Raw genomic sequence first — 26,894 nt, forward strand, 5'->3', positions numbered from 1 at the left:
GCTTTTTTACTTAGAGTCAGAACAGGAGCTTTTTCAGCTTATTCAGCTTCTGATCTGACTCAAACAGCGCCAGTATAACTTCACACCCAACCTGACGCTGTTCGTTTTCAAATAATATTGCATTACTTCGACGATGTTTTCTGATTGGTACTATTCGCGTCATAAAATGATTTCTTCAAAACGTCACATATATTTGTCTCTTTCTTTTTTTAAAATGTGCGTTGTAGCACTCAGCAACTGGCCACCTGCATGTTCTTGCGCACACTAAATCAGACAGCGCTATATGCAATCATCAGATTCAAATGTTAACAGTTATATAGCACAGAATGGAAATCAGCAGTTCTTAGCATTCCACCTACTGTAACTTGCTTTCTTTTTTCTTCGGTTATAGTCTTGAATAAAAGTGCACTTGTTTTGTTATACTTTTACATCAACATATGTTCCTGTGTTTGAGCTACATGGGCATGCTCAAAACATACACGTATAATGCCACGAAAAGTGCATGCAGACACTTCAGTTCGCAAGCATTGGTACGACAATGCAGTCACAAGTACACTGCAGAGCTTTAGCGCGTCTTTATGTGAAAACAGCATCAGATGGGGAGTGTCTGATGATTGCATATAGCGCTGAAGTTACTGCTCTTTACTATGCTTTCCTCTGCATGTCCTGGAGTACAAAAGAAACAGCATACAGCAACACGTGGGGACTGGCAATACTGGGGGAAAAAAAAACATGTGGTCGTATGTATCGTGATACACTGCAGAACTATAGCGCGTCTTTATGTAAAAACAGCAGTGTCAGGTGGGGGGCGGTAGGGATAGATCCTGACGCGACTGAGACAATGAAAAGTGAATTTTAAAAAAATAAAGCTAACCTTTACAAATATCATAAATTACACCGGCTGTTACAGACTGAAATCAAATGTATCATTTTATTCTAAAATAGTGAAAATAAACACACTTCTCAAATGGGAGTTGTGCAGGATCGAACTCATGACGTTCTGATTCCCAGTCAGCGACTGATACTGTTACGCCACGGAAGCAGTGATAGTTAAGTCATGTCAATGTCTCACACTAAGACGGGTTTTTTTGGCAGTGGCTTATTTTTGTACCTTTCGTGAAAGTGTTTCTTTGATATTTGGACTTCAGGCTTCATACATTATATAGTTTATGCCTACATTTTGTCATTTGCTACTAGAATATTGTAAACCGTTTCTGTTTTAACAATGTGTTTACACAGATTACTGTAGAAATGCAACACATATGAAATGCGTGTGTTCCAAATAACAATCTTATTATTTGTACTCTAAAACTCCACTTCACTCCCAGATAATCAATCAAGGCAGTAGCTGGGAAAAGCTTGTTTACGTTCTAAGTTGTTGGGGGGATGGAATAGCCGGCTGCTGGCAGCTTGTCTTTATCAGTACATTTAGATGACAAAAGACGCTGGCGGAGAGGTGAGAAAGGTTTTAAGAAGCGATTTAAGGTGGGCTGGATCTACGAGTTTTTTCGTAGGCTCTGGTAATTCTAGTGTTAAAGATAGGGTGAGAAGCTCAGTCATCCGGGAGGGGCTCAGAGTAGAGCCGCTGCTCCTCCGCATCGAGAGGAGTCAGATGAGGTGGCTCGGGCATCTGATCAGGATGCCTCCTGGACGCCTCCCTGGTGAGGTGTTCTGGGCACGTCTAACCGGGAGGAGGCCCCGGGGAAGACCCAGGACACGCTGGAGAGACTATGTCTCTTGGCTGGCCTGGGAACGCCTTGGGATTCTTCCGGGAAGATCTAGAAGAAGTGGCTGGGGAGAGGAAAGTCTGGGCATCTCTGCTCAAGCTGCTGCCCCCGCGACCCAACCTCGGATAAGCGGAAGAGGATGTATGGATGGATAAACCTTCAAAATAATGTGCAGTTAAAGTCTCAACAGCATTCTCAGCATTTCTGGAGCTTAGTAGAGCCAGATAACTATAAGAATCTTCACCAAACAGCTCTGAAAATGTCTGCTTGTTTGAGTCTACATAACTCTGTGAGTCTGCTTTTTCTGACATGAATGTCATGAAAACAAAGTTCAGAACAAGACTGACAGATGAACATTTAAATGACTCCATAAGAGTGAACCTAAGTGGCTACACTCCACCATACACCTCTCTTTTTGACTCCATGTAGTGCCAGTCATCTCACTAACTAAAACACACATCACACATGCAACTGGACATGTGAATACTCTTGTGAAGTGAAACAGTGACATGTAACAAAATGACAAATAAATAAGTAATATCTGTGTATTTGTAATTGCATTGTTTTGTTTTGACAGCATTCATGTTTTAATTCAATAGTGTGAGATACACTAGAAAATGCATACAGACATACAAAATGCACTTGCAGGTGAACTAAATATTTTTGTGATGTTTTAATTCAAAATGTGAGTTGTTGACACCAACATTTTGTAAAAGTTCAGACAAAACAAGCTTATTCAGTTTGTTTGGGTTGAAATAAGCTATGAGAATAAACGTTAGAAAACATGAGTAGCTCTCGGCCATTTTCATTTTGTAAAAGTAGCTCTCAGGTGAAATAAGGTTGGAGACCCTTGTCCTAGGGTGTTGTGGAAAAAGGATCTTTCAATTAATATCTCAGAAAAGGAGTGGAAGGCAGCCATACATAGAATATACTCCAGCTCCATATGAGCAAGGCATTTAATAATTCAACTTATAATATTTAATTGATCATGTTTATCTCACTTGAAATTGTCCAAAATGTATCCAGGGCAAAATCCAACCAAAACGCGTAGCAATCTAGCTCAAGCCTCACTGGGCCACCAAATTAACAACATATTGGACAAAAACATTTGAATGCTTATCAGACAGCTCTGTTTGGTGTAGTCACAAACAATCTTTAAGTGGAAAAAAACAAATTGATTGTAATTGCCTATACCACACTACTAGCATGTAGCCTTCTCTTGCATAACTGGGAGAAACCCAACCTAATTTTTATAAATCAGTGGACCACTAATGTTCTATATTATTTGAAATTGGAAGAATTAAATCCTTGCTTAGAAAGATATGTTCAGAACTTGTTTAAAATACGGCAAGATTTAATTAAAATTTTAAAACAGGCATTTATATTGGGGAGGGGGGTGATGCCATTTTCTGTTCTTTCTTTTTTTAATTATTTTGTCCATGCTTTTGGCTATCCTGTCTTTCTAGGTAGGGGCTGAATTCTGTTTTGTTAGGTTTTGTCTCTTTTTTCAGCTTTTTTTCTTTTTTAACTTTATGATATTTTTCCTTCTTTTTGAAGTATGAAGTCATTTGTTGCATAAGGTCAAGTTGATTGTATGCAATGTTTTTTTCTTCAAAAAAAAGGTGTTCTATAATTTAAAAGATAAAGGTGTCCCAGTAGTTTATCCATCCATCCATTCATTTTCCAACCTGCTGAATCCGAACATAGGGTCATGGGGGGCTGCCGAAGCCAATCCCAGCCAACTCAGGGCACAAGGCAGAAACCAGTCCCGGGCAGGGTGCCAACACACACAAACACACCCACATACCAGGGCCAATTTAGAATCACCAGTCCACCTAACCTGCATGTCTTTGGACTGTGGAAGGAAACCGGAGCACCCGGAGGAAACCCACGTAGACACGGGGAGAACATGCAAACTCCACACAGGGAGGACCCGGGAAGCGAACCCAGGTCTCCTAACTGCGAGGCAGCGGCGCTACCACTGCACCACCATGCCACCCCTAGTAGTTTATGAAACCCTTTAATTCAGAAGAATTACACTTGATCATCAAAAATCTTGTATTTTTAAAACTGGGGTGAACATCCTGTAATTGACTAATATTTAGGACTAACAAGTAACTTTATTGTGTACATACATTACACATTTGGTACTTTTTGTGTTAACTCCACCCCTGAGTCTCATAGCAAAAAGTATTGCAAGTCAATGGATAATAGTTTCATTATGTGGTGATGTTTTTGGCCCTTATGTAAGATTAAATGCATTTGTGAAAAGTAAAATGAAGTAATTGATGTATTTTTTGATTATTAATTCAGACAAAGAATATAAATCAGCACAAAGATCACAAACACAGATTCAAAAGACACGACGGACATCCATCTTAATAAAAGTATACAAGGCTGCGTGTCTGTCTATATGTCTGTCATTACAAAAGATGGCACATAACAAGTATTTTTAGTAATAAAATACATTGCATTTGCTATTTAAATAGGTGGCATATCACAAATATTACAACTGCTTTTGTAAATCCCATACCAAATGGCATATAACAGAGACACATTTAGTCCTGTACTGCAAACTTTAACACTGAGGTCTATGTTTATTAATTAGATTAACCTATCTTAGACACATAGCATAGCTAGTATGATGTAAATGACAACCACACTCATTGAAAGAAAATATAATATAAATATATGCATTTGTAAGTATTAACTGTATAAATTATTTAAATGAACTTAATTTTTCAATATAACATAATCCTTACGCATTTCATCATGAAAATTATATCATCTAGTCATGAATAAACTGCAATATTCAAAATGTTAAGAAAATTGTTTATTTCCTATAATATTTTGTAACTTTGTAGTTATGTTTATTTTGATGTTTAATGTCTGATATTAATTTTATCCAGTTTTATTTATTTCAACATTTTATGTGGTTTTATTCCTATTATCTTTTTGAATATTTGTAAAGAGCTTTGTGTTTAGAAGGAGCCCTATATAAATAAAATTTGTTTATTATTATTATTATTATTATTGTTGTTGTTGTTGTTAAATGTAATCATGTTGAGTAACGGAGAAGAAAGTTGAGATATTTGCTGTAAAACGTAGTGGAGTTAAAGTCAAAGGTATTTACTGTTAAATCTACTTAAGTAAAGCATAACATTTACTTTGTTACTTTAGAAGCCCTGATTATGAAATATGTAGTGCAATGGTATTATGGGTTCTCATAAATCTGAAAAATACATATCATGTTAACAGCCAAGTGTAAACGATATATTCAAAATAGGCTTCTCTTTTTATTTCAAAATATTCCAATATACATCAATAAATCATTCTTTAAGAAATTAGATTCAACCATAACCTCATTTATTTGGAATTCAAAACATACACGAATCCAAAGAGCGACCCTACAAAGGCCAAAGGCAGAAGCCGGCATGGCTCTACCTAACTTTCAGTTTTACTACTGGGCAGCAAACATACAACATATAAAAACCTGGACATTGACACAAATAGATGAATATATGCAGGCTTGTTCTGCAATAGAAATAGAATCCTGCAGTTCATCCTTATATTCCTTGCTTTGCACCCCAATAAATGCAAGTTATCGTCAATATACTAACAACCCAATTGTGCTTCACTCACACAGAATATGGAACCAATGTAGGAAGCATCTTAAGATAGAGAATCTTTTTCATGCACCTCTGCACGAGAACCACCTTTTTCAACCCTCGCAAACATATGCAGTTTTTAATGTCTGGAAAACATTTGGGATTAAATCACTTAGAGATCTGAACATAGACAATGTCATCCTACGAACAATTGCATTCTAAATATAACTTTCCAGCAACACATTTCTTTCACTATTTTCAAAATAGAAACTTTGTTAAACAGAACCTGCCCAATTTTCCTCATCTCCCACCTCCCCCTATGCTGGAAAAAATATTGCTCAGTTTCGAGGACTCAGACAGCATTACTGTAATATATAAAATTATTTTACAGTCCCTCCCTTTCAAAGATCCAAGAGGACAATGGGAAAAGTATCTCTCCCTCAACATATCAGAAAATGAGTGGAAGGTAGCAATGCAGAGAATTCACTCAAGCTCCATATGTGCAAAGCATACAATTACACTATGTAACAAATTTTTATTTTTGTTCCTGGGTACAAAGTGTGTTTTCCTAACCCGTTATGCCTAAAAAAAATAGAAAATAGCTGTTGTTCCACAAAAACTTTGCTTTTGTGATCAGGACAATGATATTTTGAAATTTGCCAGTTTTCGAGAAAATTCTCGATTCGCATTCAATACTGAGTAGTCTTCTAGAATATTCTTGAACTGTTAGAATTGTCCAGAAGTTTCTAGAATTTTCCAGAATTATCTAGAACTTTCAAGAAACTTTTAGAACTTTCTAGAATGTTCTCGGACTGTCCAATAGTAGTCATACAAGTATAAAAGCACAGGTGACTCGAACCAACATTTCGGTTTATGTTATTTTTTTGATTTGATTTAGATGGCATCAAGAGGTTGCTTGCACCCAGCAGATGCATTTTGCTACGTCTGTGGACAATTTATAAAGACAAGAGCGAGAAAGTATTCTGTGAAAGCATGTCGTAAGATGTGCGAGGCCTACAATGCATACTTCGGCATGCCTGTCGGGGATCAAGACAAGCCCTGGGCACCTTATTTCACATGCGAATATTGCAAGAAAACTCTTGAAGGTTGGTACAGGGGAGAAAAGAGAGCCATGAAGTTTGCTATCCCGCGAATTTGGCGGCAACCGACTGACCACTCAAGCAACTGCTACATCTGCATGGTGGATCCTACCAAACGTCGCACTGGCAAGAATGCGCCTCAAATCGTTTATCCAGACATTCCTTCTTCCATTGCCCCAGTACCACACTGCCCCGAGCTGCCCGTTCCCACTCCTCCGAAGAGGGATCAGCCATCTTCAGGAGACAGCAGCAAGTCAGACAGCGAGGAAGATATTGCAGATCCAGATTGCAGTTTCACAGATGCGGCTGAGGAGAGAAGGCCATACTTCCCTAACCAGAAAGACGTCAACGATCTGATCAGAGACCTTGGTCTTACCAAGTCCAATGCTGAGCTTCTGACATCCAGGCTCAAGCAGTGGAACTTGTTGGATGAAAGCGTGCAAGTCACAAATAAGAGAAAGCATCACCAAACATTTTCCAACTTCTTCAGTCGGCAAGATGGGCTGTGCTTCTGCAACAATGTGGCCGGTCTATTCGAGGCTATAGGTATCACCTGTAACCCAAGTGAATGGCGCCTATTCATAGACAGTTCATCCCGGAGCCTCAAAGCCGTGCTACTTCACAATGGAAACAACTACCCGACTCTCCCTATGGCTCACACTGTGCATCTCAAAGAGGACTGCACCAGTGTCAAGATGTTGCTGAGTGCCTTGAAGTATGACGACTATGGATGGGAGGTCATCAGAGACTTCAAAATGGTGTCATTCCTGATGGGCCTTCAAGGCGTTTTCACGAAATTTCCTTGTTTCCTTTGCCTTTGGGACAGCTGTGACACTAAGGCGCACTATCACAGAAAGGACTGGCCACAGCGGACCGAGTTCTCTGTGGGGAAGAGCAACGTCAAGTGGGAGCCGCTGATAGAACCTCAGAAGGTGCTGATGCCACCACTGCACATCAAGTTAGGCCTCACCAAGCAATTTGTCACGGCTCTTGACAAGGAGTCAGCAGCTTTCAAGTACCTCCAAGATCTCTTTCCAAAGCTGTCCGAGGCAAAGGTCAAGGCTGGTATCTTCGTCGGACCGCAGATCAAGAAGATCATAGAATGTGACGAATTCGCCAAGCTGCTGAACAGGACGGAGAAAACGGCTTGGAACAGTTTCGTTGCAGTGGTTCACGGCTTCCTGGGTAATCACAAGGCTGAAAACTATGTGCAGTTGGTTCGGACTCTCATAAAGAATTACGCCAAAATGGGATGCAGAATGTCTCTCAAAGTCCATATCCTTGATGCTCATCTTGACAAATTCAAGGAGAACATGGGAGCTTACTCAGAGGAGCAAGGCGAGCGCTTTCATCAGGATATACTGGACTTTGAATGTCGTTACCAAGGACAGTATAATGAAAACATGATGGGGGACTACATTTGGGGGCTTCTTCGAGAAAGCGATTTGCAGTACAGTTGCAAATCTAGAAAACCTACTCATTTGAGTGGTACTGAGAAAAGCGCTATATAAATGTAATGAATTATTATTATTATTATTATTGTTTTGTCTGTCTTTGTCTATTTACCATGCAAGTGTTGTTCTTTATCAGACCGCATGAACGAAAAGATAAAAATTCCCTTGTTTTGTCACTATAAATACGAAATTTTCTGGGCAGTGGTCATAAAATCAAAGTTTGTGCTGAATGTAGTCGTTTTTCCATAGGCTTTAGACATAAGCAGTTGAAATATAACTCTTGGAAGCCAGGAACAAAAATTGTGCTACATATTGTTCTTCAACTAAAAATTATATATCGAGCACATGTGTCTCGCTTAAAATTGTCCAAAATGTTTCCAGAGCAAGATCCAACCTGTGAACGCTGCAATCAAGTTCCAGCTTCACTGGGTCACATGTTTTGGGCTTGCACCACATTAACATCATTTTGGACCAAGATTTTTAAATGCCTTTCAGACAGCCTTGGTGTCACAATCCCTCCTAATCCACTAACAGCTGTGTTTGGTGTTCTTCCAGATGGGCTTAAAGTGGAGAAGGACAAACAAACTGTGATTGCCTTTACTACACTATTGGCACGGAGACTTATCTTGCTCAACTGGAAGAATCCTAACTCTCCCCTTTTAAGTCAGTGGGTAACTGATGTTTTATATTATTTGAAATTGGAAAAAATAAAATTCTCACTTAGAGGATCTGTGCAGAAATTTGTCCAAACCTGGCAGGATCTAATCAATAACATTTTAGAATAAGCTTTTAAAGCACTGAGGAAGCAGATTCTCTCCCTATTCTCTTTTTGGTTTTTTTTCTTTTACTTCTTCATTTATCTATATTCACTTATTAATCTATCTATTTGCTTATTTTTACTAGGTTTAAATTTTATTCTGCTGCCCATGCTGTCTTTCTCAGGGGTGGGGGCTGATTCGTCTTGGATCCTGTTCTTGTAAAATTGATCTGTTTGTATAGAATGTTGTGTGATTTCAATAAAATCAATTAAAAAAAAAATCCTAAAAAGGCGTTTGTTCATTGTCACTAAAACAATTTAATTAATTTGGTTCAAAATACGGAACAATTGATGGTAATTAGAAATATAGTTATGTTTGGATGTGGCACACATTAATCAGGGATGATTCATTATTATGAAAGTACTAATTAGTGATGAATGGCCCTTCATTCTGTACTACAGCTTTTTACAATTACTTTCCACTACAGTGGATAATTCGTTCCAAAACTCTGGTCGTATACTGATTTGGTCGTGAACCGAAGCAATTTCCCCCATAGGATTGTATGTAAATACAATTAATCCGTTCCAGACCATACGAACTGTATGTAAATATATATTTTTTTAAGTTTTTAAGCACAAATATAGTTAATTAAACCATAGAATGCACAGTGTAATAGTAAACTGAATGTAAAAACATTGAATAACACTGAGAAAACCTTAAACAACAGAGAAAACTAACACTGCAATAGTTTGCGCTATAGCGCTACCAACCGCTGGATAAAAACACTTTTTTTTAATGAGTTTTAAGCACAAGGAAAAAAATGAACATTTGAAAAAATCCGTAATTTAATAAACCACCAAGAAAAGTAATATTGTAACAATGCACGCTATGAACCGATCGCTGTAAACAGAAGTGAAAACAAAATCAGGCCCAGTGCATTCTTTAACTGCCTTCCTACCTTATGAGTCCAGCTCTCTCTCTCTCGCGCTGCCTGTGTGTGTGCGTCTGTCTCTCTCTCACACTGCCTGTGTGTGTGCGCGTGTCTCTCTCTCTCGCGTTGCCTCTGTGTGTGTGTGTGTGTGTGTGTCGTGCTCTCTCGCTCTCTCTCTCTTGCTCACTGCACAGGAAATGCACAGGGAGAGACTGAACACGTACAAACCGAAAGGGAAACTGGCTTGTTCGTATACCGAGTGTATGGTAGTGAACTGAGGCAAAAGTTTGGCGAACTTTTTGGTTGTAAACCGAGTTGTACGTGTACCGAGACGTTCGTGAATCGAGGTTCCACTGTATTTTGATAATACATTATATCCTGAAATTCAAACGTTAATTATCAGAAATTGCCGAGGGTTCTGCCACAAGCTCCTTCTTCCACATTTTGTCTTCTGTTAGCCATACATATCTAATTCTGTTAGCCATACATATCTAATTTATTTACTGCACAATATTATCTTATAGGCAGTCATATAATGCAGAGGTATGTAAAATAAAAAAGAACTCTCCAATAGGGCTGTACTCCAATATAGTTCCTCCTAGCCTTTTCTCCTGCCCAGTTTAAAGGTAGAATTTTCTACTGCTGATGATTAAACTCTTTTTGCTTTTGCTCTGAATTTTTGAAAGTTGATTTTTGTCTTTTACTGTTCTTGGTATCTACCTGTTTTTTGTCTCCTTCCTTGATTTTGTAAACCATAGCTGCTTTTTGACTTCACTTTTTTTTTCTGACTGAATAATGTCATGGAATGATGACTTTGGTCTTCTTAATTTTTTTTCTTTCGGCTTGTGTGACTAGTTGAATAAGACACAGTATTTTCTTGGTCAGGTCTTGAGCTCTGAAAGAGCCGACTTCAGAGCAGTGCATAGTGCTGTCAATGGAGCCCTCGTACATGATGGATCAGTACCAGTCTGACATTAACAAGATATGTTAAAGGATGAGTCTGTCATTCTCTGCAATAATAAGGGTCAATTAATCATTCTGTCCAGCAGGTTATAGTAGTTGCAAAGTCACTATATATGTGTTGTGATAATAATATTCCATTATGTTATAAAACAACAGAATAGTCTACAAAATAACCATTTTTATATTGTATTTCACACATACAAACTAATCAAACTGTACTGCTTTTCCAACATAAATCCAGTCATCCATTACCAAATGTGCTTAATCCAGTTCATATCTTGACACTACGCATTAGATAGGCTTGGTTCTTTATTTTGTTCTTTAAAGTCCAACACTTTAGACATTAGGCCACCCTGCTTTAATGTAGTCAGACTTTCTCTGTTTCTTCATGATGATAAGTTGATCAAGTGTTTGTTCCATATGACTAATAGCTAATAAACAAAATAACAAAATCTTGTGATAAGGATGACTCTGAGACATCATAAAGGTTTGGGGCAGCCTCCTGTATATTGTGTCCTGGCTGTAAATGCTTTTGAAAATAATAAACAGATCAGAGTCCACAAATGAAATGAACTTGTTGACTTAAGATGGCAGCTTTAAAGGCTAGTGGAGGAAGTGATGTCATCGGGGCAGGAACCGGAAGTGACATCATCGACAGCGCCAGACCCGGAAGTGACATCATCAATAGTGCCAGGACCGGAAGTGACATCATCATTAGTGCAGGCAGGATTTCCCCGAGAAAGGTCTGTAAGGGATTGAGAGACAATTAGTGCACCTCGCCGCACCCTTGTCAGGCATGAAATTACAATTATTCAGGTCCTTTAGTTGTCTCCTATTCGCACGTGTATGACAATCTAATAAACTGACAAGTAAAAATATCATTGATATTATATGCAAGTAATAAGGTAAAGCTTATCAACAGTAATATATTTGCCTCAGTTCTTTTTGGTATTTAATGTTTGTACAAAAAAGAGCTTTTGTAAGCAGCTGTTTTGGTAGTCACAAGATATTTCACTTCTACATTTTTGAAATGTTTATAAGAAAGTAACAATATTCTTATTTAGGTGATGTCTTTTCTGAAAATAAATAAATAAATAGATAGATAGATAAATAAATAAATAAAACCCCTTGCAGGCGACCATAGAGTAATTAAAGCAGAAAGGAATTAGGCTCAGTCCCTTGAGGTTTCATCAAAGGGAAGTCACCATAATTAAATACACTTTGCTGGAAATATACTAAGTTATAGAACTTCCTAATGAGAGTTTCAAAATGGTTATTCTTCTACCATGTACATTCCACCATCCTGCCAGTGAATGAACCTTTTTATGTTGCACTTGTTTGCTGTTGTATAGCTGAAACTGTTTATACGCCTGCTGTGATTTTAAAATAAGGCAAATTAAGGTACTAACATTGCCTTTGAATACCTCAGCAGGTACTTCTAATCTGTGTTTCTGAAAATGAAAAAAGGATAGAGGCAGAGTTTGTTCTGTAATGGTGTATGTTTATTAGGCTTGTATACATCAACACCTTGGATGTGAGCATCCAATCTCTGCTTGAGGCCTGGCACAAATGAGGAAATTTGTTTCTTTAAATCGGTTGGATGCCACAGCATTTGTTCAGACTAAAACAGATTAATTTCTTTGTGCTGATAAAAGCAGTGCTTCAACAGTTATTTCCACAGTGCTCTTTGAACGTGTTCCTATGACAGACAGCAATAATCAATGTGTCTATAACCGAAGGCCTCTTTTTTTCTGTTAGCTTTAGGGATCAAAAGCCTGTCAGTATTTCATAATTATCTAGAAGCACATACCCTTGGGTCAGCAAGATTCCATGATGTAAATTGAAGCATTTTAGCAGTTATTTGCCCCCTTCATAACATGGCATCTTCTTCCCAACCACTATTTTACTTTTAGGCAATCTATGTTTGTATTAAGTCAAAAAAAGGGACTAGAAAGACTGCTAATACCATACAAAATAAAAATGTGAAAGTATTGCCATAATAGTAGAGAGTACTATATAACCAAATTTTCTTTTCAATAAAACAGTCCATAAAAAATGAAATGAAAATGAAGATGGCTTGTTCAGGATGAAGGAAAAAAAAATCTCTCCAGCATCTTCACGATGACAGGAAAAGAGGAAACAACACACTAAGCAATTTCAGCCCCCAGTTGTTGTTTTGTGTCCAGTATAGACGGAATTGTGATTATGAGTAGCTCCAACATGTTGGTTTTTTATTTTAAAAATGCTTGTATTTTTTCTTCTTGTGATAACTGAACTACAACTAAAATGAAATAATCACATATTTATAATTATTTTTTTGTCAACATATTCTTTTCTAAAAGGTCAGATATGATTCACATCTCTGGGTCATAAGAAAAATAAAGAACTTAAAAGAATATACCCACAGTAAAATACCACAGTAGCAAAAATTAATCTCTTGATCGAGAGATTAATATGGTGTATGTAAACATGTAAAAATGCAATTGAACCGCTTTTATGAGCCAGTTTATTAACTGATCATCCCTGCAATAAATCCCCTGGAAGTTTTCAAAGATTATCCAAGATTAAGGGCAATGCTTTGAGTTGTTAGGCCTGCAGTGTCCTATTTTCCATTTTAGGCATTTGAATTTTGCATGGGTGGGTGTGTATAACCTTATTTTTCACACTAAAAGGAAGAGTGGGATAATACCTCAGATCCAAGTATGAACGCTTGAAGGTCTTTAAAAATGTTTTTGCCACATTAGCAGTGGGTGTACAAGTCAGACACCTAATTATGTGTTATGTATTTAACCCATTCCTGTCACATAAACCATTGTTGAGATTTGTATTCAAACAACATTTTTATATTGTACATGGTAAAATCCTAGATATTCCTTATTTTCTATGGTCTTATTCTATATTAAATATTAACTCTAGTGGGGGCAAACCATTGTGTTTTGGTTTTTGTTTGAATGAATTATGTGCTTCTCGCTCTGTACACACTAACACCCTTCAAGTCCCCAGAACTAAGCTCAGCAGCATGGGTGACAGGGCGTTTTCATCAGTGGCGCCAGGCTGTGGAATGCCCTCCCTGATTACCTGAGAGCCCCACAGTCGACTAAGGCCTTTAAGCGAAACCTAAAAACTCATCTTTTTAGAAAGACATTTTGTTAAAGTATTTTATAGATTCTTATGTTTTTTATTAATCTATTTTTACTCTGTAGCACTTTGGGATTGCTAAAATATAAAGTGCAATATAAATAAAATTTATTATTATTATTCTCTTCAGTATTCAGCTGTTATGCACCAATTACCTTACCAGTGCCTTTAGCTTTGATTAACTGCTGATATATTGGTGTACTGGTAGTTTGCTTGAAATTTAACAAAAGTTCTTATGTAAGATGTAAAGAGTAATACAATTCTATCCCATTACCGTAACGTCACTTAGAGGATTGAATTCTATCTTGTCACTGGTTTTGCTGAGATAGTCTCTGGACCACACACCTCTGAACTGGATCAAGCAAATCAAATAGTGAAAAGATGGAATATTTTATAGTAATGATAGTATTCATCCATCCATTCATCATGGTTAATTTTTCAAAGGCTTAATTTATGTGAATATCTAACTATGAATATCTGAAAGAATTTTTTTGGGTCCTGTTTGTTATTCTTTTTATGGCCATTTTTAGAAGACATTGTACTAATTAAAAGCACAACATACTCAATATTAAGACATGAAACAAAGTGCTAGAGCATTGCACAAAAATCATGGGTCCTTCTACCTTCATATAAAATATAATAATAGGATAAAACACATAAATATTCACTTAAAAAAATAACATACAGATCCTTAGGAGTAGTTAAACATCTTTCTTAGTTTGTTGCAATCTTTACAATAAATTAAAAGACTTTGATGACTCTATGGTCCTAATAGTAATACTTTGCTTGCTTATTTTGGCAGTTGCATTTTTTTCCATATTGGAATGACTTTTTTATTGATATAGCTTCCTTTTGCTTCTGAATTCCTTATTAATTAATTCGATAAGACTTAAATAATTATTAATGATGGTTATGAAGTTCTTATTTTTGGCATTAAATTGTAGATAGATAGATAGATCTGCGGTGGGTTGGCACCCTGCCCAGGATTGGTTCCTGCCTTGTGCCCTGTGTTGGCTGGGATTGGCTCCAGCAGACCCCCGTGACCCTGTGTTCGGATTCAGTGGGTTGGAAAATGGATAGATAGATAGATAGATAGATAGATAGATAGATAGATAGATAGATAGATAGATAGATAGATAGATAGTAATCTCCAGGCACATCAACATGTTCAGAGATTACTATCTATCTATCTATCTATCTATCTATCTATCTATCTATCTATCTATCTATCTATCTATCTATCTATCTATCTATCTATCTATCTATCCTTTGACTGATTGCTTAGGTTGCTAATCAGAGCCCAGAATGATACAGAGGCCCCAAAATTAACAAAGGTGTACAAAAAAGCATTCTTTGTTTTCAAATAAATATTCCTACCTAATACTGATAGATTCGGACAGCTTTAACCCCTGCAGGTTATCCCTGTGGTATCTCATCCACTGTTAAGTGCTCGTACACCGCCATCCTTGAGTTTAAGCATCTCCAGTGAACTGCAGGTAGTGATGTAGGGTGGCTGGAAGGGCTAAAACCAGGCTGTTAGAGCATGAAAAAATAAAAGATTTATTGTGTTATAATAGTGGCAGTATTATAGGTTGTAGTCCTAATGATAGAAAACCCCACAAAGATGATTATTTTGCATAAACAGTAAACTCTGATGCCACTTCTGAATGTGTGTAGTGTAACAAAAACTTTGAGTAGCTTTCGGATCTGCTGTTCACTGATCTCTAAGGGAAAAGGCAGATGTATCAGATACAGATGATTCCGTATAAAATTTCAGTTTGTTCATAAACGATGGCACATTAGATGTAATTGTTACTGAGCCCAACAAACAGGCACAGTAACCCATCCAGCACTTTACACTAAAACATAATTTCAGGATGCTCATTTGGTTTGCAGTCAGTTATGACAAGCTCCTGGCTTTCCTTACACTTACTGTATGAAGTAATTCAAAAGCCTACTCTCAACAAAACCTTTTCTTAAAATGTTGTACACACAGCAGATCACAAGAGAAAAATGTTTCAGCTTGATCAGGTTGTTGCATTTTCGTACCTGTCACTTCACCCAGTAGTGAGAAATCCTTTTTGACAATAAAACTTTTCTCTAAACTTGACATACCTGAGCCGAATGTTGTCATTAACAGACCGCAAACTGGACACTGTTCAATTATCCAGTTGGCCCTATCTTTGTGTATACTGAACAAGAGGCCAAGTTATAGGTAGCTGGACAAAAGTGTCCAGAATCAGAAAACTAGTGAAAAACTAAACCTACTGATGTAGTTTCATTTTTATTTTACCTTTTAATGTTTATTTTTAATTTTCTTTACTTTTGTTTTAATATTTTCTTAGTTTAATCTTAACAGCTAAAAAATACCTGATTTTGTAAACATAACTATTGTGTTTCCCCGAAAGCCCTAGCATGATTTTCAGGCTGCTCTGTAATATAAGCCCTACCCCAAAAATAAGCCCTAGTCAAGATTGTCAGCTGAAAAATAAGGCGCCTAAGGCCAGGTTTATACTAAACGCGATGCCACACGTGTCTGAAACGTCCATTAAATTCCGAGGACACCTTGCCACAATATCTCTGAAAAAGATGTTTAATGATTAAATCCATCAATTCGGGGATACGCCCATTTCATCAGCGCAAGACAGAAACAAAATCCCTGGACGGGGCATCGGCTCATCGCAAGGTGAACACAAGCACACACATACACTGGCGTCATTGTAGCTTCACCAAATCCCCAAACCTTCATGTCTTTGGATGGAAAACTGAGCACACTGTGGAAACCCACCAGGAAAACAGGCAAACTCCAGGCAGGGATCACAAGGGACGTGACTCCCTGCAAGACAGCAGCGCTACTGCGCTGCCACCATGCCACCCCATATGTGTAACTATTAACAGTATTCATTATTTAAAGTTAACGATTTATCTGTAAAATGTAACATACATATTTTTAATGCATTTCATCATGAATGTGATAGCAAGTATAAATCTAAGAATTCTAAATGTGCAAAGAGCTGGAATATTATCAGTGCAGGATTTACGTATAAGCTACACAAGCTATAGCTTAGGGCCCCCGCCTTCTTGGGGGCCCCCAAAACAAATTGTCCGAGTGAGCAATTGTCATATATACTTAAACTAGCAAAATACCCGCGCTTCGCAGCGGAGAAGTAGTGTGTTAAAGAGGTTATGAAAAAGTAAAGGAAACATTTTAAAAATAACGTAACATGATTGTGAATGTAATTGTGTTGTCATTGTTATGAGTGTTGCTGTCATATATATATATACATATACACATATACACACACATATACACACATATACAGATATATTATATATACATATACACATATATTTTTTATATATATATATATATATATATATATATATATATATATATATATATATATATATATAAATATATATATATATATATACACATACATACATATACACACATAGATGCACTTACAATAACATAGAAATCAATATAAACAACATTAACATCATTACCATATGAGAATATGAAGTAATATATAAGAAGCACATTTCATATAAATATAAATTATTAAACAGTAAAATCTTCTTCAATAATTTGCTACCGTGGCTTTTCGTTGGTCTGTCCAGGATTTTAAATCACATGTAGCTTGCAAACCGTTTCACGTATTGACTTGAAATGTGGTACACATATAATACGTCACGTCTGCTATCCGCTTTATGGGTGATGAATGTATTACTCTTTTATGTTTATTTTATTTTAGAATCAACTCCTATCTGCGCACACCAGGGCGGCCGTGGGCAGATGCGTATGGTGTATTCACTCCATGTTATCGTGCATTGCGCTGTCACTGGTATTTTCATAAAAGAATTTGAACAATATATAAGAAGCGTATAAATTATTAAACAGTAAAACATTAACATTTAAGAAGTAAAGTTACATTGAGTACTACTGCAGTGCCTTCGGGTATACCTCATTTTTTCTTTGCCCATTACATGCTTAAATGTATACATTTTTTGGTGTACCTACCCGATAACACGCGACATATAACCGACCGTGGGAGAAGCCTGGATTTTAAACACGCGTTGAGTTCATCTGCTGGTCTCCCTCGTGGAATAACTGGTAATGTTTGAGTAAAATCTACAGCGAGTAAAACGACATTACCTCCTTTTTTTTTTTTACGATCTCTGAGATCTTGCTTTTTTCGGTTCAAGGCTTCATAAGCTCTTTTATGTTCAATGTTGTACTTAATAAGTACTAATTATCCCAAACCATCATCTTTGAATGTTGCAAGACTTTCGCCTTGTATGTAGATCGGGGTAATTACATTCATTGCATTCCTAGTCTGAATCACAATGTGATTGTATGGGTGGTTACCTGGCACTGTAGGGTTGCCACCCGTCCTTTAAAATACGGAATCGTGCCGCGTTTGAGAATGAAATTGCGCGTCCCGTTTTGAATCAATACTGGACGGGATTTATCCCGTATTTTTTTTATCATTTTTTTTTTTAAAGCAGCGTCTCATGCAAATCATCCCACACGCATTTTATGAAGATGCCTCCTTTCCTACTTTTGATTGGGTAATACTTGATGTCATCGTTAGTTTGATTGGTGTTTTTAACTGTCCAGTGAGGAGGGCGTGTCTTTTAAGTACAGTCTGCAAAGTGTTGGCACTGAGATGTGGCGTCAGCGCCATACTTGAAGCCCCTAACGTTGCAGTCAGCAAGTCGGCTAACATCCGCCATGTGCCGTCTTTCAGTTGCGAGAAGCAGATCATAGAATGGTTGAAACTGTTGCTCCTTTTTTTTTGTACGATCTCTGAGATGTTGCTTTTTTCGGTTCAAGGCTTCATAAGCTCTTTTATGTTCCATGGTGTACTTAATAAGTACTAATTATCCCAAACCATCATCTTTGAATGTTGCAAGACTTTCGCCTTGTATGTAGATCGGGGTAATTACATTCATTGCATTCCTAGTCTGAATCACAATCTGATTGTATGGGTGGTTACCTGGCACTGTAGGGTTGCCACCCGTCCTTTAAAATACGGAATCGTGCCGCGTTTGAGAATGAAATTGCGCGTCCCGTTTTGAATCAATACTGGACGGGATTTATCCCGTATTTTTTTTATCATTTTTTTTTTAAAGCAGCGTCTCATGCAAATCATCCCACACGCATTTTATGAAGATGCCTCCTTTCCTAGTTTTGATTGGGTAATACTTGATGTCATCGTTAGTTTGATTGGTGTTTTTAACTGTCCAGTGAGGAGGGCGTGTCTTTTAAGTACAGTCTGCAAAGTGTTGGCACTGAGATGTGGCGTCAGCGCCATACTTGAAGCCCCTAACGTTGCGGTCAGCAAGTCGGCTAACATCCGCCATGTGCCGTCTTTCAGTTGCGAGAAGCAGATCATAGAATGGTTGAAACTGTTGCTCCTTTTTTTTTGTACGATCTCTGAGATGTTGCTTTTTTCGGTTCAAGGCTTCATAAGCTCTTTTATGTTCCATGGTGTACTTAATAAGTACTAATTATCCCAAACCATCATCTTTGAATGTTGCAAGACTTTCGCCTTGTATGTAGATCGGGGTAATTACATTCATTGCATTCCTAGTCTGAATCACAATGTGATTGTATGGGTGGTTACCTGGCACTGTAGGGTTGCCACCCGTCCTTTAAAATACGGAATCGTGCCGCGTTTGAGAATGAAATTGCGCGTCCCGTTTTGAATCAATACTGGACGGGATTTATCCCGTATTTTTTTTATCATTTTTTTTTTAAAGCAGCGTCTCATGCAAATCATCCCACACGCATTTTATGAAGATGCCTCCTTTCCTAGTTTTGATTGGGTAATACTTGATGTCATCGTTAGTTTGATTGGTGTTTTTAACTGTCCAATGAGGAGGGCGTGTCTTTTAAGTACAGTCTGCAAAGTGTTGGCACTGAGATGTGGCGTCAGCGCCATGCTTGAAGCCCGTAACGTTGCGGTCAGCAAGTCGGCTAACATCCGCCATGTGCCGTCTTTCAGTTGTGAGAAGCAGATCATAGAATGGTTGAAACTGTTGCCCCTAACGTTGCGCCACGGCGTGTGGTTCGTTTATACCTCGTGTCTTCTCATTAAACTTTTATCTCGCGAATATGTTATTGCAATCCGCAGCGGGAGCGTTTCTATAAACTTAATTTAAACTTACGTTTTACACCGTGCTTTGTTTCCCTTATGAACATGCTTGTATGCTTAACTCGCTCCGTTCTCAATTGTTTAATAAATTTTTTGCTCTTCGCTGTTTGCGGCTGTTCCTCCATTTCCTCCTACTTCGTTCTTTTATCTCGCGAATATGTTATTGCAATCCTTAACGGGAGCGTTTCAATAAACTGATTGAAAATAGTTTTGCATTTACCTTTTTAGTAAAAGGCGAGCTTTTAAGCCTGAGAAATCACCCCGTAAATGCACACGTTTAATTGGACATGTGTTAATATGTATGGTTACACAGTATTAAAAGACGGTGAACAACATCAGTTACCTTTGTTCCCGCGTTTGATAAAAGGTGAGCTTTTAAGCCTGAGAAATCACCCCGTAAATGCACACGTTTAATTGCACATGTGTTAATATGTATGCTTACACAGTATTAAAAGACAGTCAAAAATTAACGTCATTTACCTTCGTTCCCGCGTGTGACTCGTGCTTTAAATCTCTTCCTTGTTTTTAGTTCACGTGATTACGTAAGAGGCGTGATGACGCGATACGTGACTCCGCCTCCTCCATTACAGTGTATGGACAAAAAATATGTTCCAGTTATGACCATTACGCTTTGAATTTCGAAATGAAACCTGCCTAACTTTTGTAAGTAAGCTGTAAGGAATGAGCCTGCCAAATTTCAGCCTTCCACCTACACGGGAAGTTGGAGAATTAGTGATGAGTCAGTCAGTGAGTGAGTGAGTCAGTCAGTCAGTGAGGACTTTGCCTTTTATTATTATAGATATACTACAGCATTATTTGTCCCAATCAGGCCCGGCCTTAGGCATAGGCGAAGTAGGTGACGGCCTAGGGCCCCGGCATCCGGGGGGCCCCAGATCGACTCCTTGGTCTAATTTTCACGCATTTCACAGAGCTTCCAGGGGGGCTCCGCCCCCCTCAGGGGGCCCCTGGACCCCCCTTTTGCCTAGGGCCCCATAATACCTAAGACCGGGCCTGAATATTATAAATGTAATGTGTTCTGTGTGGCAATCTATTGCTGTCTGCCACTGCTGTCAGGTCAGGAGGAAGCCCCAGAAGTCCCAAACTGGGTCGGGTTTAAGATGATGTTTACGACGATCTGCTTTAATGATAAACTACGTGGTTAAAGTGGATATTTCAAGGTTAAAGCCGAAATTTCCACTTTATGTCCTATTTATTTTCATTATGTCCTTTTTTTTTTTTCTCTGTGGCTGAAATACGCCACTGTACATTCTGATGGTATTGTGAAGGTGCAAAGAAAAACAAAAAAAGATGTCACAGAAGATGGTACTGTATGTGAGACTTTTAAAATGTATCGTGCCATTACTTTGGGAAATATGCGACACTTGAATATCAAAGCACCACAAATGCATTTGTATGTCGGCACTTTGTTTCACCACATCAAACCATTCATCAAACATTGAAGCACTCACCTCGTCCCTGGAGGATCCTAAAAGCGGCTGGAGTAGCAAGAAATTCAGGCTGAAATTCAGGGTTTGAACGTGGAGAGTTATGACGATATTCCAGAAGAAGATGACATGACTGTATTTGGATAAATGTATATTGTTATACATGAATAAATATAAGATATCCCCTGAAAATAAGCCCTGGTGCATATTTTGTATCAAAAATTAATATAAGACCCTGTCTTATTTTCGGGGAAACACGGTAGGTGCCTGAATATTGTCTTAAAATATCTTTTCCTCCACCTCTCCTTCTGTCTCTCTTTCTCTCTTCAGATACATTGTTGATGGATCTGACTCTTTTTGTTTTAACATTTGACAAGGTTTACCATACTCTGATGATTATTTAGACCCTCTCTGTCTATGGTTCTGTGTTTTTCTGCTGCTATACATAAACCTTTCACAAATTCTCACATTACTTGTTTTTCTTGTGCATTGCTTAGTCAAGTCTTAAGCTTTGACAATTACAGTGCATCCGGAAAGTATTCACAGCGCATCACTTTTTCCACATTTTGTTATGTTACAGCCTTATTCCAAAATGAATTAAATTCATTTTTTTCCTCAGAATTCTACACACAACACCCCATAATGACAATGTGAAAAACGTTTACTTGAGATTTTTCCAAATTTATTAAAAATAAAAAAACTGAGAAAGCACATGTACATAAGTATTCACAGCCTTTGCCATGAAGCTCAAAATTGAGCTCAGGTGCATCCTGTTTCCCCTGATCATCCTTGAGATGTTTCTGCAGCTTAATTGGAGTCCACCTGTGGTAAATTCAGTTGATTGGACATGATTTGGAAAGGCACACACCTGTCTATATAAGGTCCCACAGTTGACAGTTCATGTCAGAGCACAAACCAAGCATGAAGTCAAAGGAATTGTCTGTAGATCTCCGAGACAGGATTGTCTCGAGGCACAAATCTGGGGAAGGTTACAGAAAAATTTCTGCTGCTTTGGAGGTCCCAATGAGCACAGTGGCCTCCATCATTTATAAGTGGAAGAAGTTCAAAACCACCAGGACTCTTCCTAGAGCTGGCCGGCCATCTAAACTGAGCGATCGGGGGAGAAGGGCCTTAGTCAGGGTGATGACCAAGAACCCGATGGTCACTCTGTCAGAGCTCCAGAGGTCCTCTGTGGAGAGAGGAGAACCTTCCAGAAGGACAACCATCTCTGCAGCAATCCACCAATCAGGCCTGTATGGTAGAGTGGCCAGACGGAAGCCACTCCTTAGTAAAAGGCACATGGCAGCCCGCCTGGAGTTTGCCAAAAGGCACCTGAAGGACTCTCAGACCATGAGAAAGAAAATTCTCTAGTCTGATGAGACAAAGATTGAACTCTTTGGTGTGAATGCCAGGCATCATGTTTGGAGGAAACCAGGCACCGCTCATCACCAGGCCAATACCATCCCTACAGTGAAGCATGGTGGTGGCAGCATCATGCTGTGGGGATGTTTTTCAGCGGCAGGAACTGGGAGACTAGTCATGATAAAGGGAAAGATGACTGCAGCAATGTACAGAGACATCCGGATGAAAACCTGCTCCAGAGAGCTCTTGACCTTAGACTGTGGCGACGGTTCATCTTTCAGCAGGACAACGACCCTAAGCACACAGCCAAGATATCAAAGGAGTGGTTTCAGGACAACTCTGTGAATGTCCTTGAATGGCCCAGACTTGAATCCGATTGAACATCTCTGGAGAGATCTTAAAATGGCTGTGCACCGACGCTTCCCATCCAACCTGATGGAGCTTGAGAGGTGCTTCAAAGAGGAATGGGCAAAACTGGCCAATGATAGGTGTGCCAAGCTTGTGGCATCATATTCAAAAAGACCTGAGGCTGTAATTGCTGCCAAAGGTGCATCGACAAAGTATTGAGCAAAGGCTGTGAATACTTATGTACATGTGATTTCTCAGTTTTTTTATTTATAATAAATTTGCAAAAACCTCAAGTAAACTTTTTTCATGTTGTCATTATGGGGTGTTGTGTGTAGAATTCTGAGGAAAAAAATGAATTTAATCCATTTTGGAATAAGGCTGTAACATAACAAAATGTGGAAAAAGTGATGCGCTGTGAATACTTTCCGGATGCACTGTACATACTACTTTTTCTATGGTTCCCTCAGAACTCCTATGGGGGGCCAGAAAAATGGTTCAAGCTCAAGGTCCCTTCCCGCATAAGTCTGCCTCTAGATGTTTCAGTTTCACAGTCACTGATGTCTGGTTTCAAATCTCATATCACACCCCAAAGATAAATGTGTTTGATTAACTGGAGACTTTACACTGGCCTAATGAGAGTGTTGTGCACTGTGATGAAATGGTGTTCAGAACAGAGTTGATGCCTGTCTTGCACCAATTGCTGCAGCAAGAGGATCTTGCACCCTATAACCCTGAATTGGATTAAGCAGAAGAGAAAATAATTATCATTAGGGGGCAATAGAAAGCTTATGGAATCAAATTTGCATGTTACTTTATTCAAGCACTTAAACATGGTTTCATGAAGGGGTGACCAGTCAGTGTTTCTGGACAGCCTCGGTGGCTACAGACTTAAGATGCAACTTTTTCCTTAATTAAAATTATTTACTACAATGTGCCCTTTAATTAAATATTCTGTTCCTTGTTCTTGTTATCATTCTTTTAAATGCATTTACATTAACTACTAACAAATAAATGTGATTCTGATTTTACATCATAAATTCAAACCACTATATATATTTACTTTTTAGAGAAAAACAATAAAATGATATGGAGACTGCAGCTGTTCAGCATCCTTAAATTAAAATTTTTTCTTCTTGAAATATTTTTTTAAATGAGCTGCATTATCGGAAACACATGGGTGCATAAATATTTTTAATTGCAAGTGCATTAAAAGAAAGCAACAATGTGAAATACAAGCCAAAAAGACTTCAATCAACCAAAAGATCTGGCAGCAAGAAACATCTATGTGAATATTAAGATAAATTAAACCTGTGATTGAGATTATTTTTTGAAGTAACAGGTACAGAGCTCAAGCAAGACATCAGCATAGGGGACACTTTAAAGTTTTCACCATCCTTTATCCTAAGTTTGGTCAAACTGAATAGGTGTATAGTGCATAATGGGAGAGATGGAACTCAAAGTGAGATTTTAAATTGTTTTGCATAGTTTGAATTGTTTAGGAGTTTGGAATCACAGGAAACTAGCTAGTGATTAAAACCTGATACTAGGTGATCCAGAGTGCATTGTTTTACATGAGCATGAAAGGAGTGGGAACTGCTGTCTTTTACAGAACTGACATTTTTCAAAGAGTTTTGATTTTCTTTCTCTTTGTTTTCGATGAAGAAGACATAATCTGCAACAAAGAAAATGAGCCACCTGGAAATGTTCATTTAGTATCTTGCTGTTGTTAATGGCACTACAAGAAGATTTAACCCATCCAGGTTGTATGATTGTATTTATTACTTTGTACTTGTTGTTACTGCTTTTAATGCAAATAAATTCTGTGTAGTTTGTGAGTGAAAGTTTAAAGCCAATGCTTCTTTTTGACTGCTGCTAGCGCAGGCCTGGAGGTTAGATTGTTTATTCCTTGTCTAACTGCAGTCCCTTAAGGGCACAAGGGGAAACCTTTGAAAAGACCTCTTTAGTGATAAAATGGTTTGAAATAAATATTTAAAATTAAAGACCGTCCCAGTTATTGAGCAGCCTGCCTTAGAGGTCCAGAGGGTGAACCACATGGGGTACAGCATAGACAGTGAAATATGTAAGAGGTTACAGGTAAAAGAACTTAAGAGATTAGTTGATACATTTCTTTTAAGGTCCATGCCATACATGTGTGAATCTGATAACACGATAAGACAACATCTAATTAAATAAAATGTTTAGGGTAACTACAAGGATTAAAATTGGTTGAAATGAAAGCTTGCAGCTGCTGTTCATGGATTGGGTTAATCATCCCTGCCATTAGTGTTAAAAAGGTTTATTGGAATCCTGGAAAGTATAATTTTACAAACCTAAATGCCTGGCACTGCCTGGGTATATTTGTAGAATGGGTTAAGGAAAGAAGGCAAAAGTTTACATATTCTTTGAAATGGTGACCTTGCTGTCCAATCCATCATCCACATTGACACTCTATCAATGTCTCTGCTCTCGTAAGCTGAGAATTTGTTCCTTTTGGGTCCAATTAGATTCAAGAATTGTGGCAACTCTTTTCTGGGTTGTAACTATAGACACTGAAATGTTTTCCTCGTCCTCTTAGTTCATGGTGGACAGTTCACATTGCTTAAGTTATGAAGAAAAGCTGACCAAGCAGGAGTTAAACAACAACCATTTGATTTTACCTTGCATTGTGCTGTACTCCCTCTCTTGATCAAGCCTCACCCAAAACCTCCCTGCAAAAGCGTACAAGTCTCCTTGTTATATTACAGTAGAAAGAAACAGCACACAGTATTGCTTGGGTAAGTAAACTCTGGTAATTTTTTCTGCTAGTCTGGCTTCAGCCTTTTCATATATTTCACTTGCTCTAAGCCAGCAGTTGCCACTGGTGTACAAAATGTAGCACACAGGAAAAACAAAAACTCTCTGGGCCCCAGGGTCAAACTTTTCAAAGTAGAGAGCAACTATGTCAAATTGGTCCATAACGGTCAAAGGGTGTAGGGTTGTACAGGACAAGCAGACATTCTTTTTTATATAAAGTATATAGATAGGGTCATTGTTAAATATGCTGTCATGGTAAAAAGTAAATACCATGCTGTCGCTACACATAGTGTCTTGTAAAATGTTAAGTAAGTGATGTCAGAAATACTGTGTATAATCAAAGGGGTATGTTAGCAAGTAATTAACATTAGTAGGAGAATGAGGCAGGTTAGGTTGGCACAATGGGTTTGGTTTCCTATCTTGTTGAATCTGACATACTTTATATTTAAAGGGTAAATTGTAGAAAACCTTTCAAACTAAGAAGCAAGCAAGCCATTTGCATTGCTGTCTGTCAAATGTGATCTAGCTTCTCCAAAACAGAGCCTACAGTACAGTAACACAGTAGTACAGCACAAAGCAAGTAGCATACACTGCAAAGATCACATTACAGTCTAATGTTCTATTATGTCCCTTTTGGCTGTGCATCTGGCAGCACTGTGGTTAATGCAGTCAGCTTTGCATTTATCTGTTTTATGTGTTTACTGAACAGATCCTTATTCAAAGATGGGAGGCCTTCCCTTACCATCAATCAATGCTACTAGCTAAGCCGGTGACCAGGCTTAGAGGCTTGACAGGAAAACACATTAACAAGAGTGGAGAACATGGAGGGCACAGCCTCTTTCATTTCTCAGCTTCACAACTCGGCGACATACGAGATTAATCACTGGCTGGCATTTTCTGTACAGAAACCAGCCTGCAGTAAACTGTGTTTCTACCCACACAATTTTTTTTATATACACATATGCTCATTCATACACATGTTCACACACAAGCAGAGGAAGACAAATGCACTCAGTACTTTCTTTCTTTATTTCCTTTACTCCCTTTGTCTCTCATAGCCTTCTCTGTAGCAATAATATACAGTAAATGGCACTTGAGAAATA

The 26,894-nt window shown here is 38.1% G+C and overlaps 1 protein-coding gene across 1 annotated transcript in view; it reads right to left on the minus strand.

Annotated features, from left to right (window-relative positions):
• The window catches only part of LOC127527166 (putative nuclease HARBI1), a gene marked incomplete at both ends in the record, with an annotated part of 462,973 nt that overhangs the window by 211,492 nt on the left and 224,587 nt on the right, over window positions 1–26,894 (minus strand). The window contains one exon of the mRNA XM_051924928.1: window positions 15,766–15,784. Within this exon, the coding sequence (XP_051780888.1) occupies window positions 15,766–15,784 (19 nt within the window). The remainder of the gene's footprint in view (window positions 1–15,765; window positions 15,785–26,894) is intronic.

The sequence above is a fragment of the Erpetoichthys calabaricus genome, chromosome 1 (assembly GCF_900747795.2).
Source record: "Erpetoichthys calabaricus chromosome 1, fErpCal1.3, whole genome shotgun sequence".
NCBI lineage: Eukaryota > Metazoa > Chordata > Cladistia > Polypteriformes > Polypteridae > Erpetoichthys > Erpetoichthys calabaricus.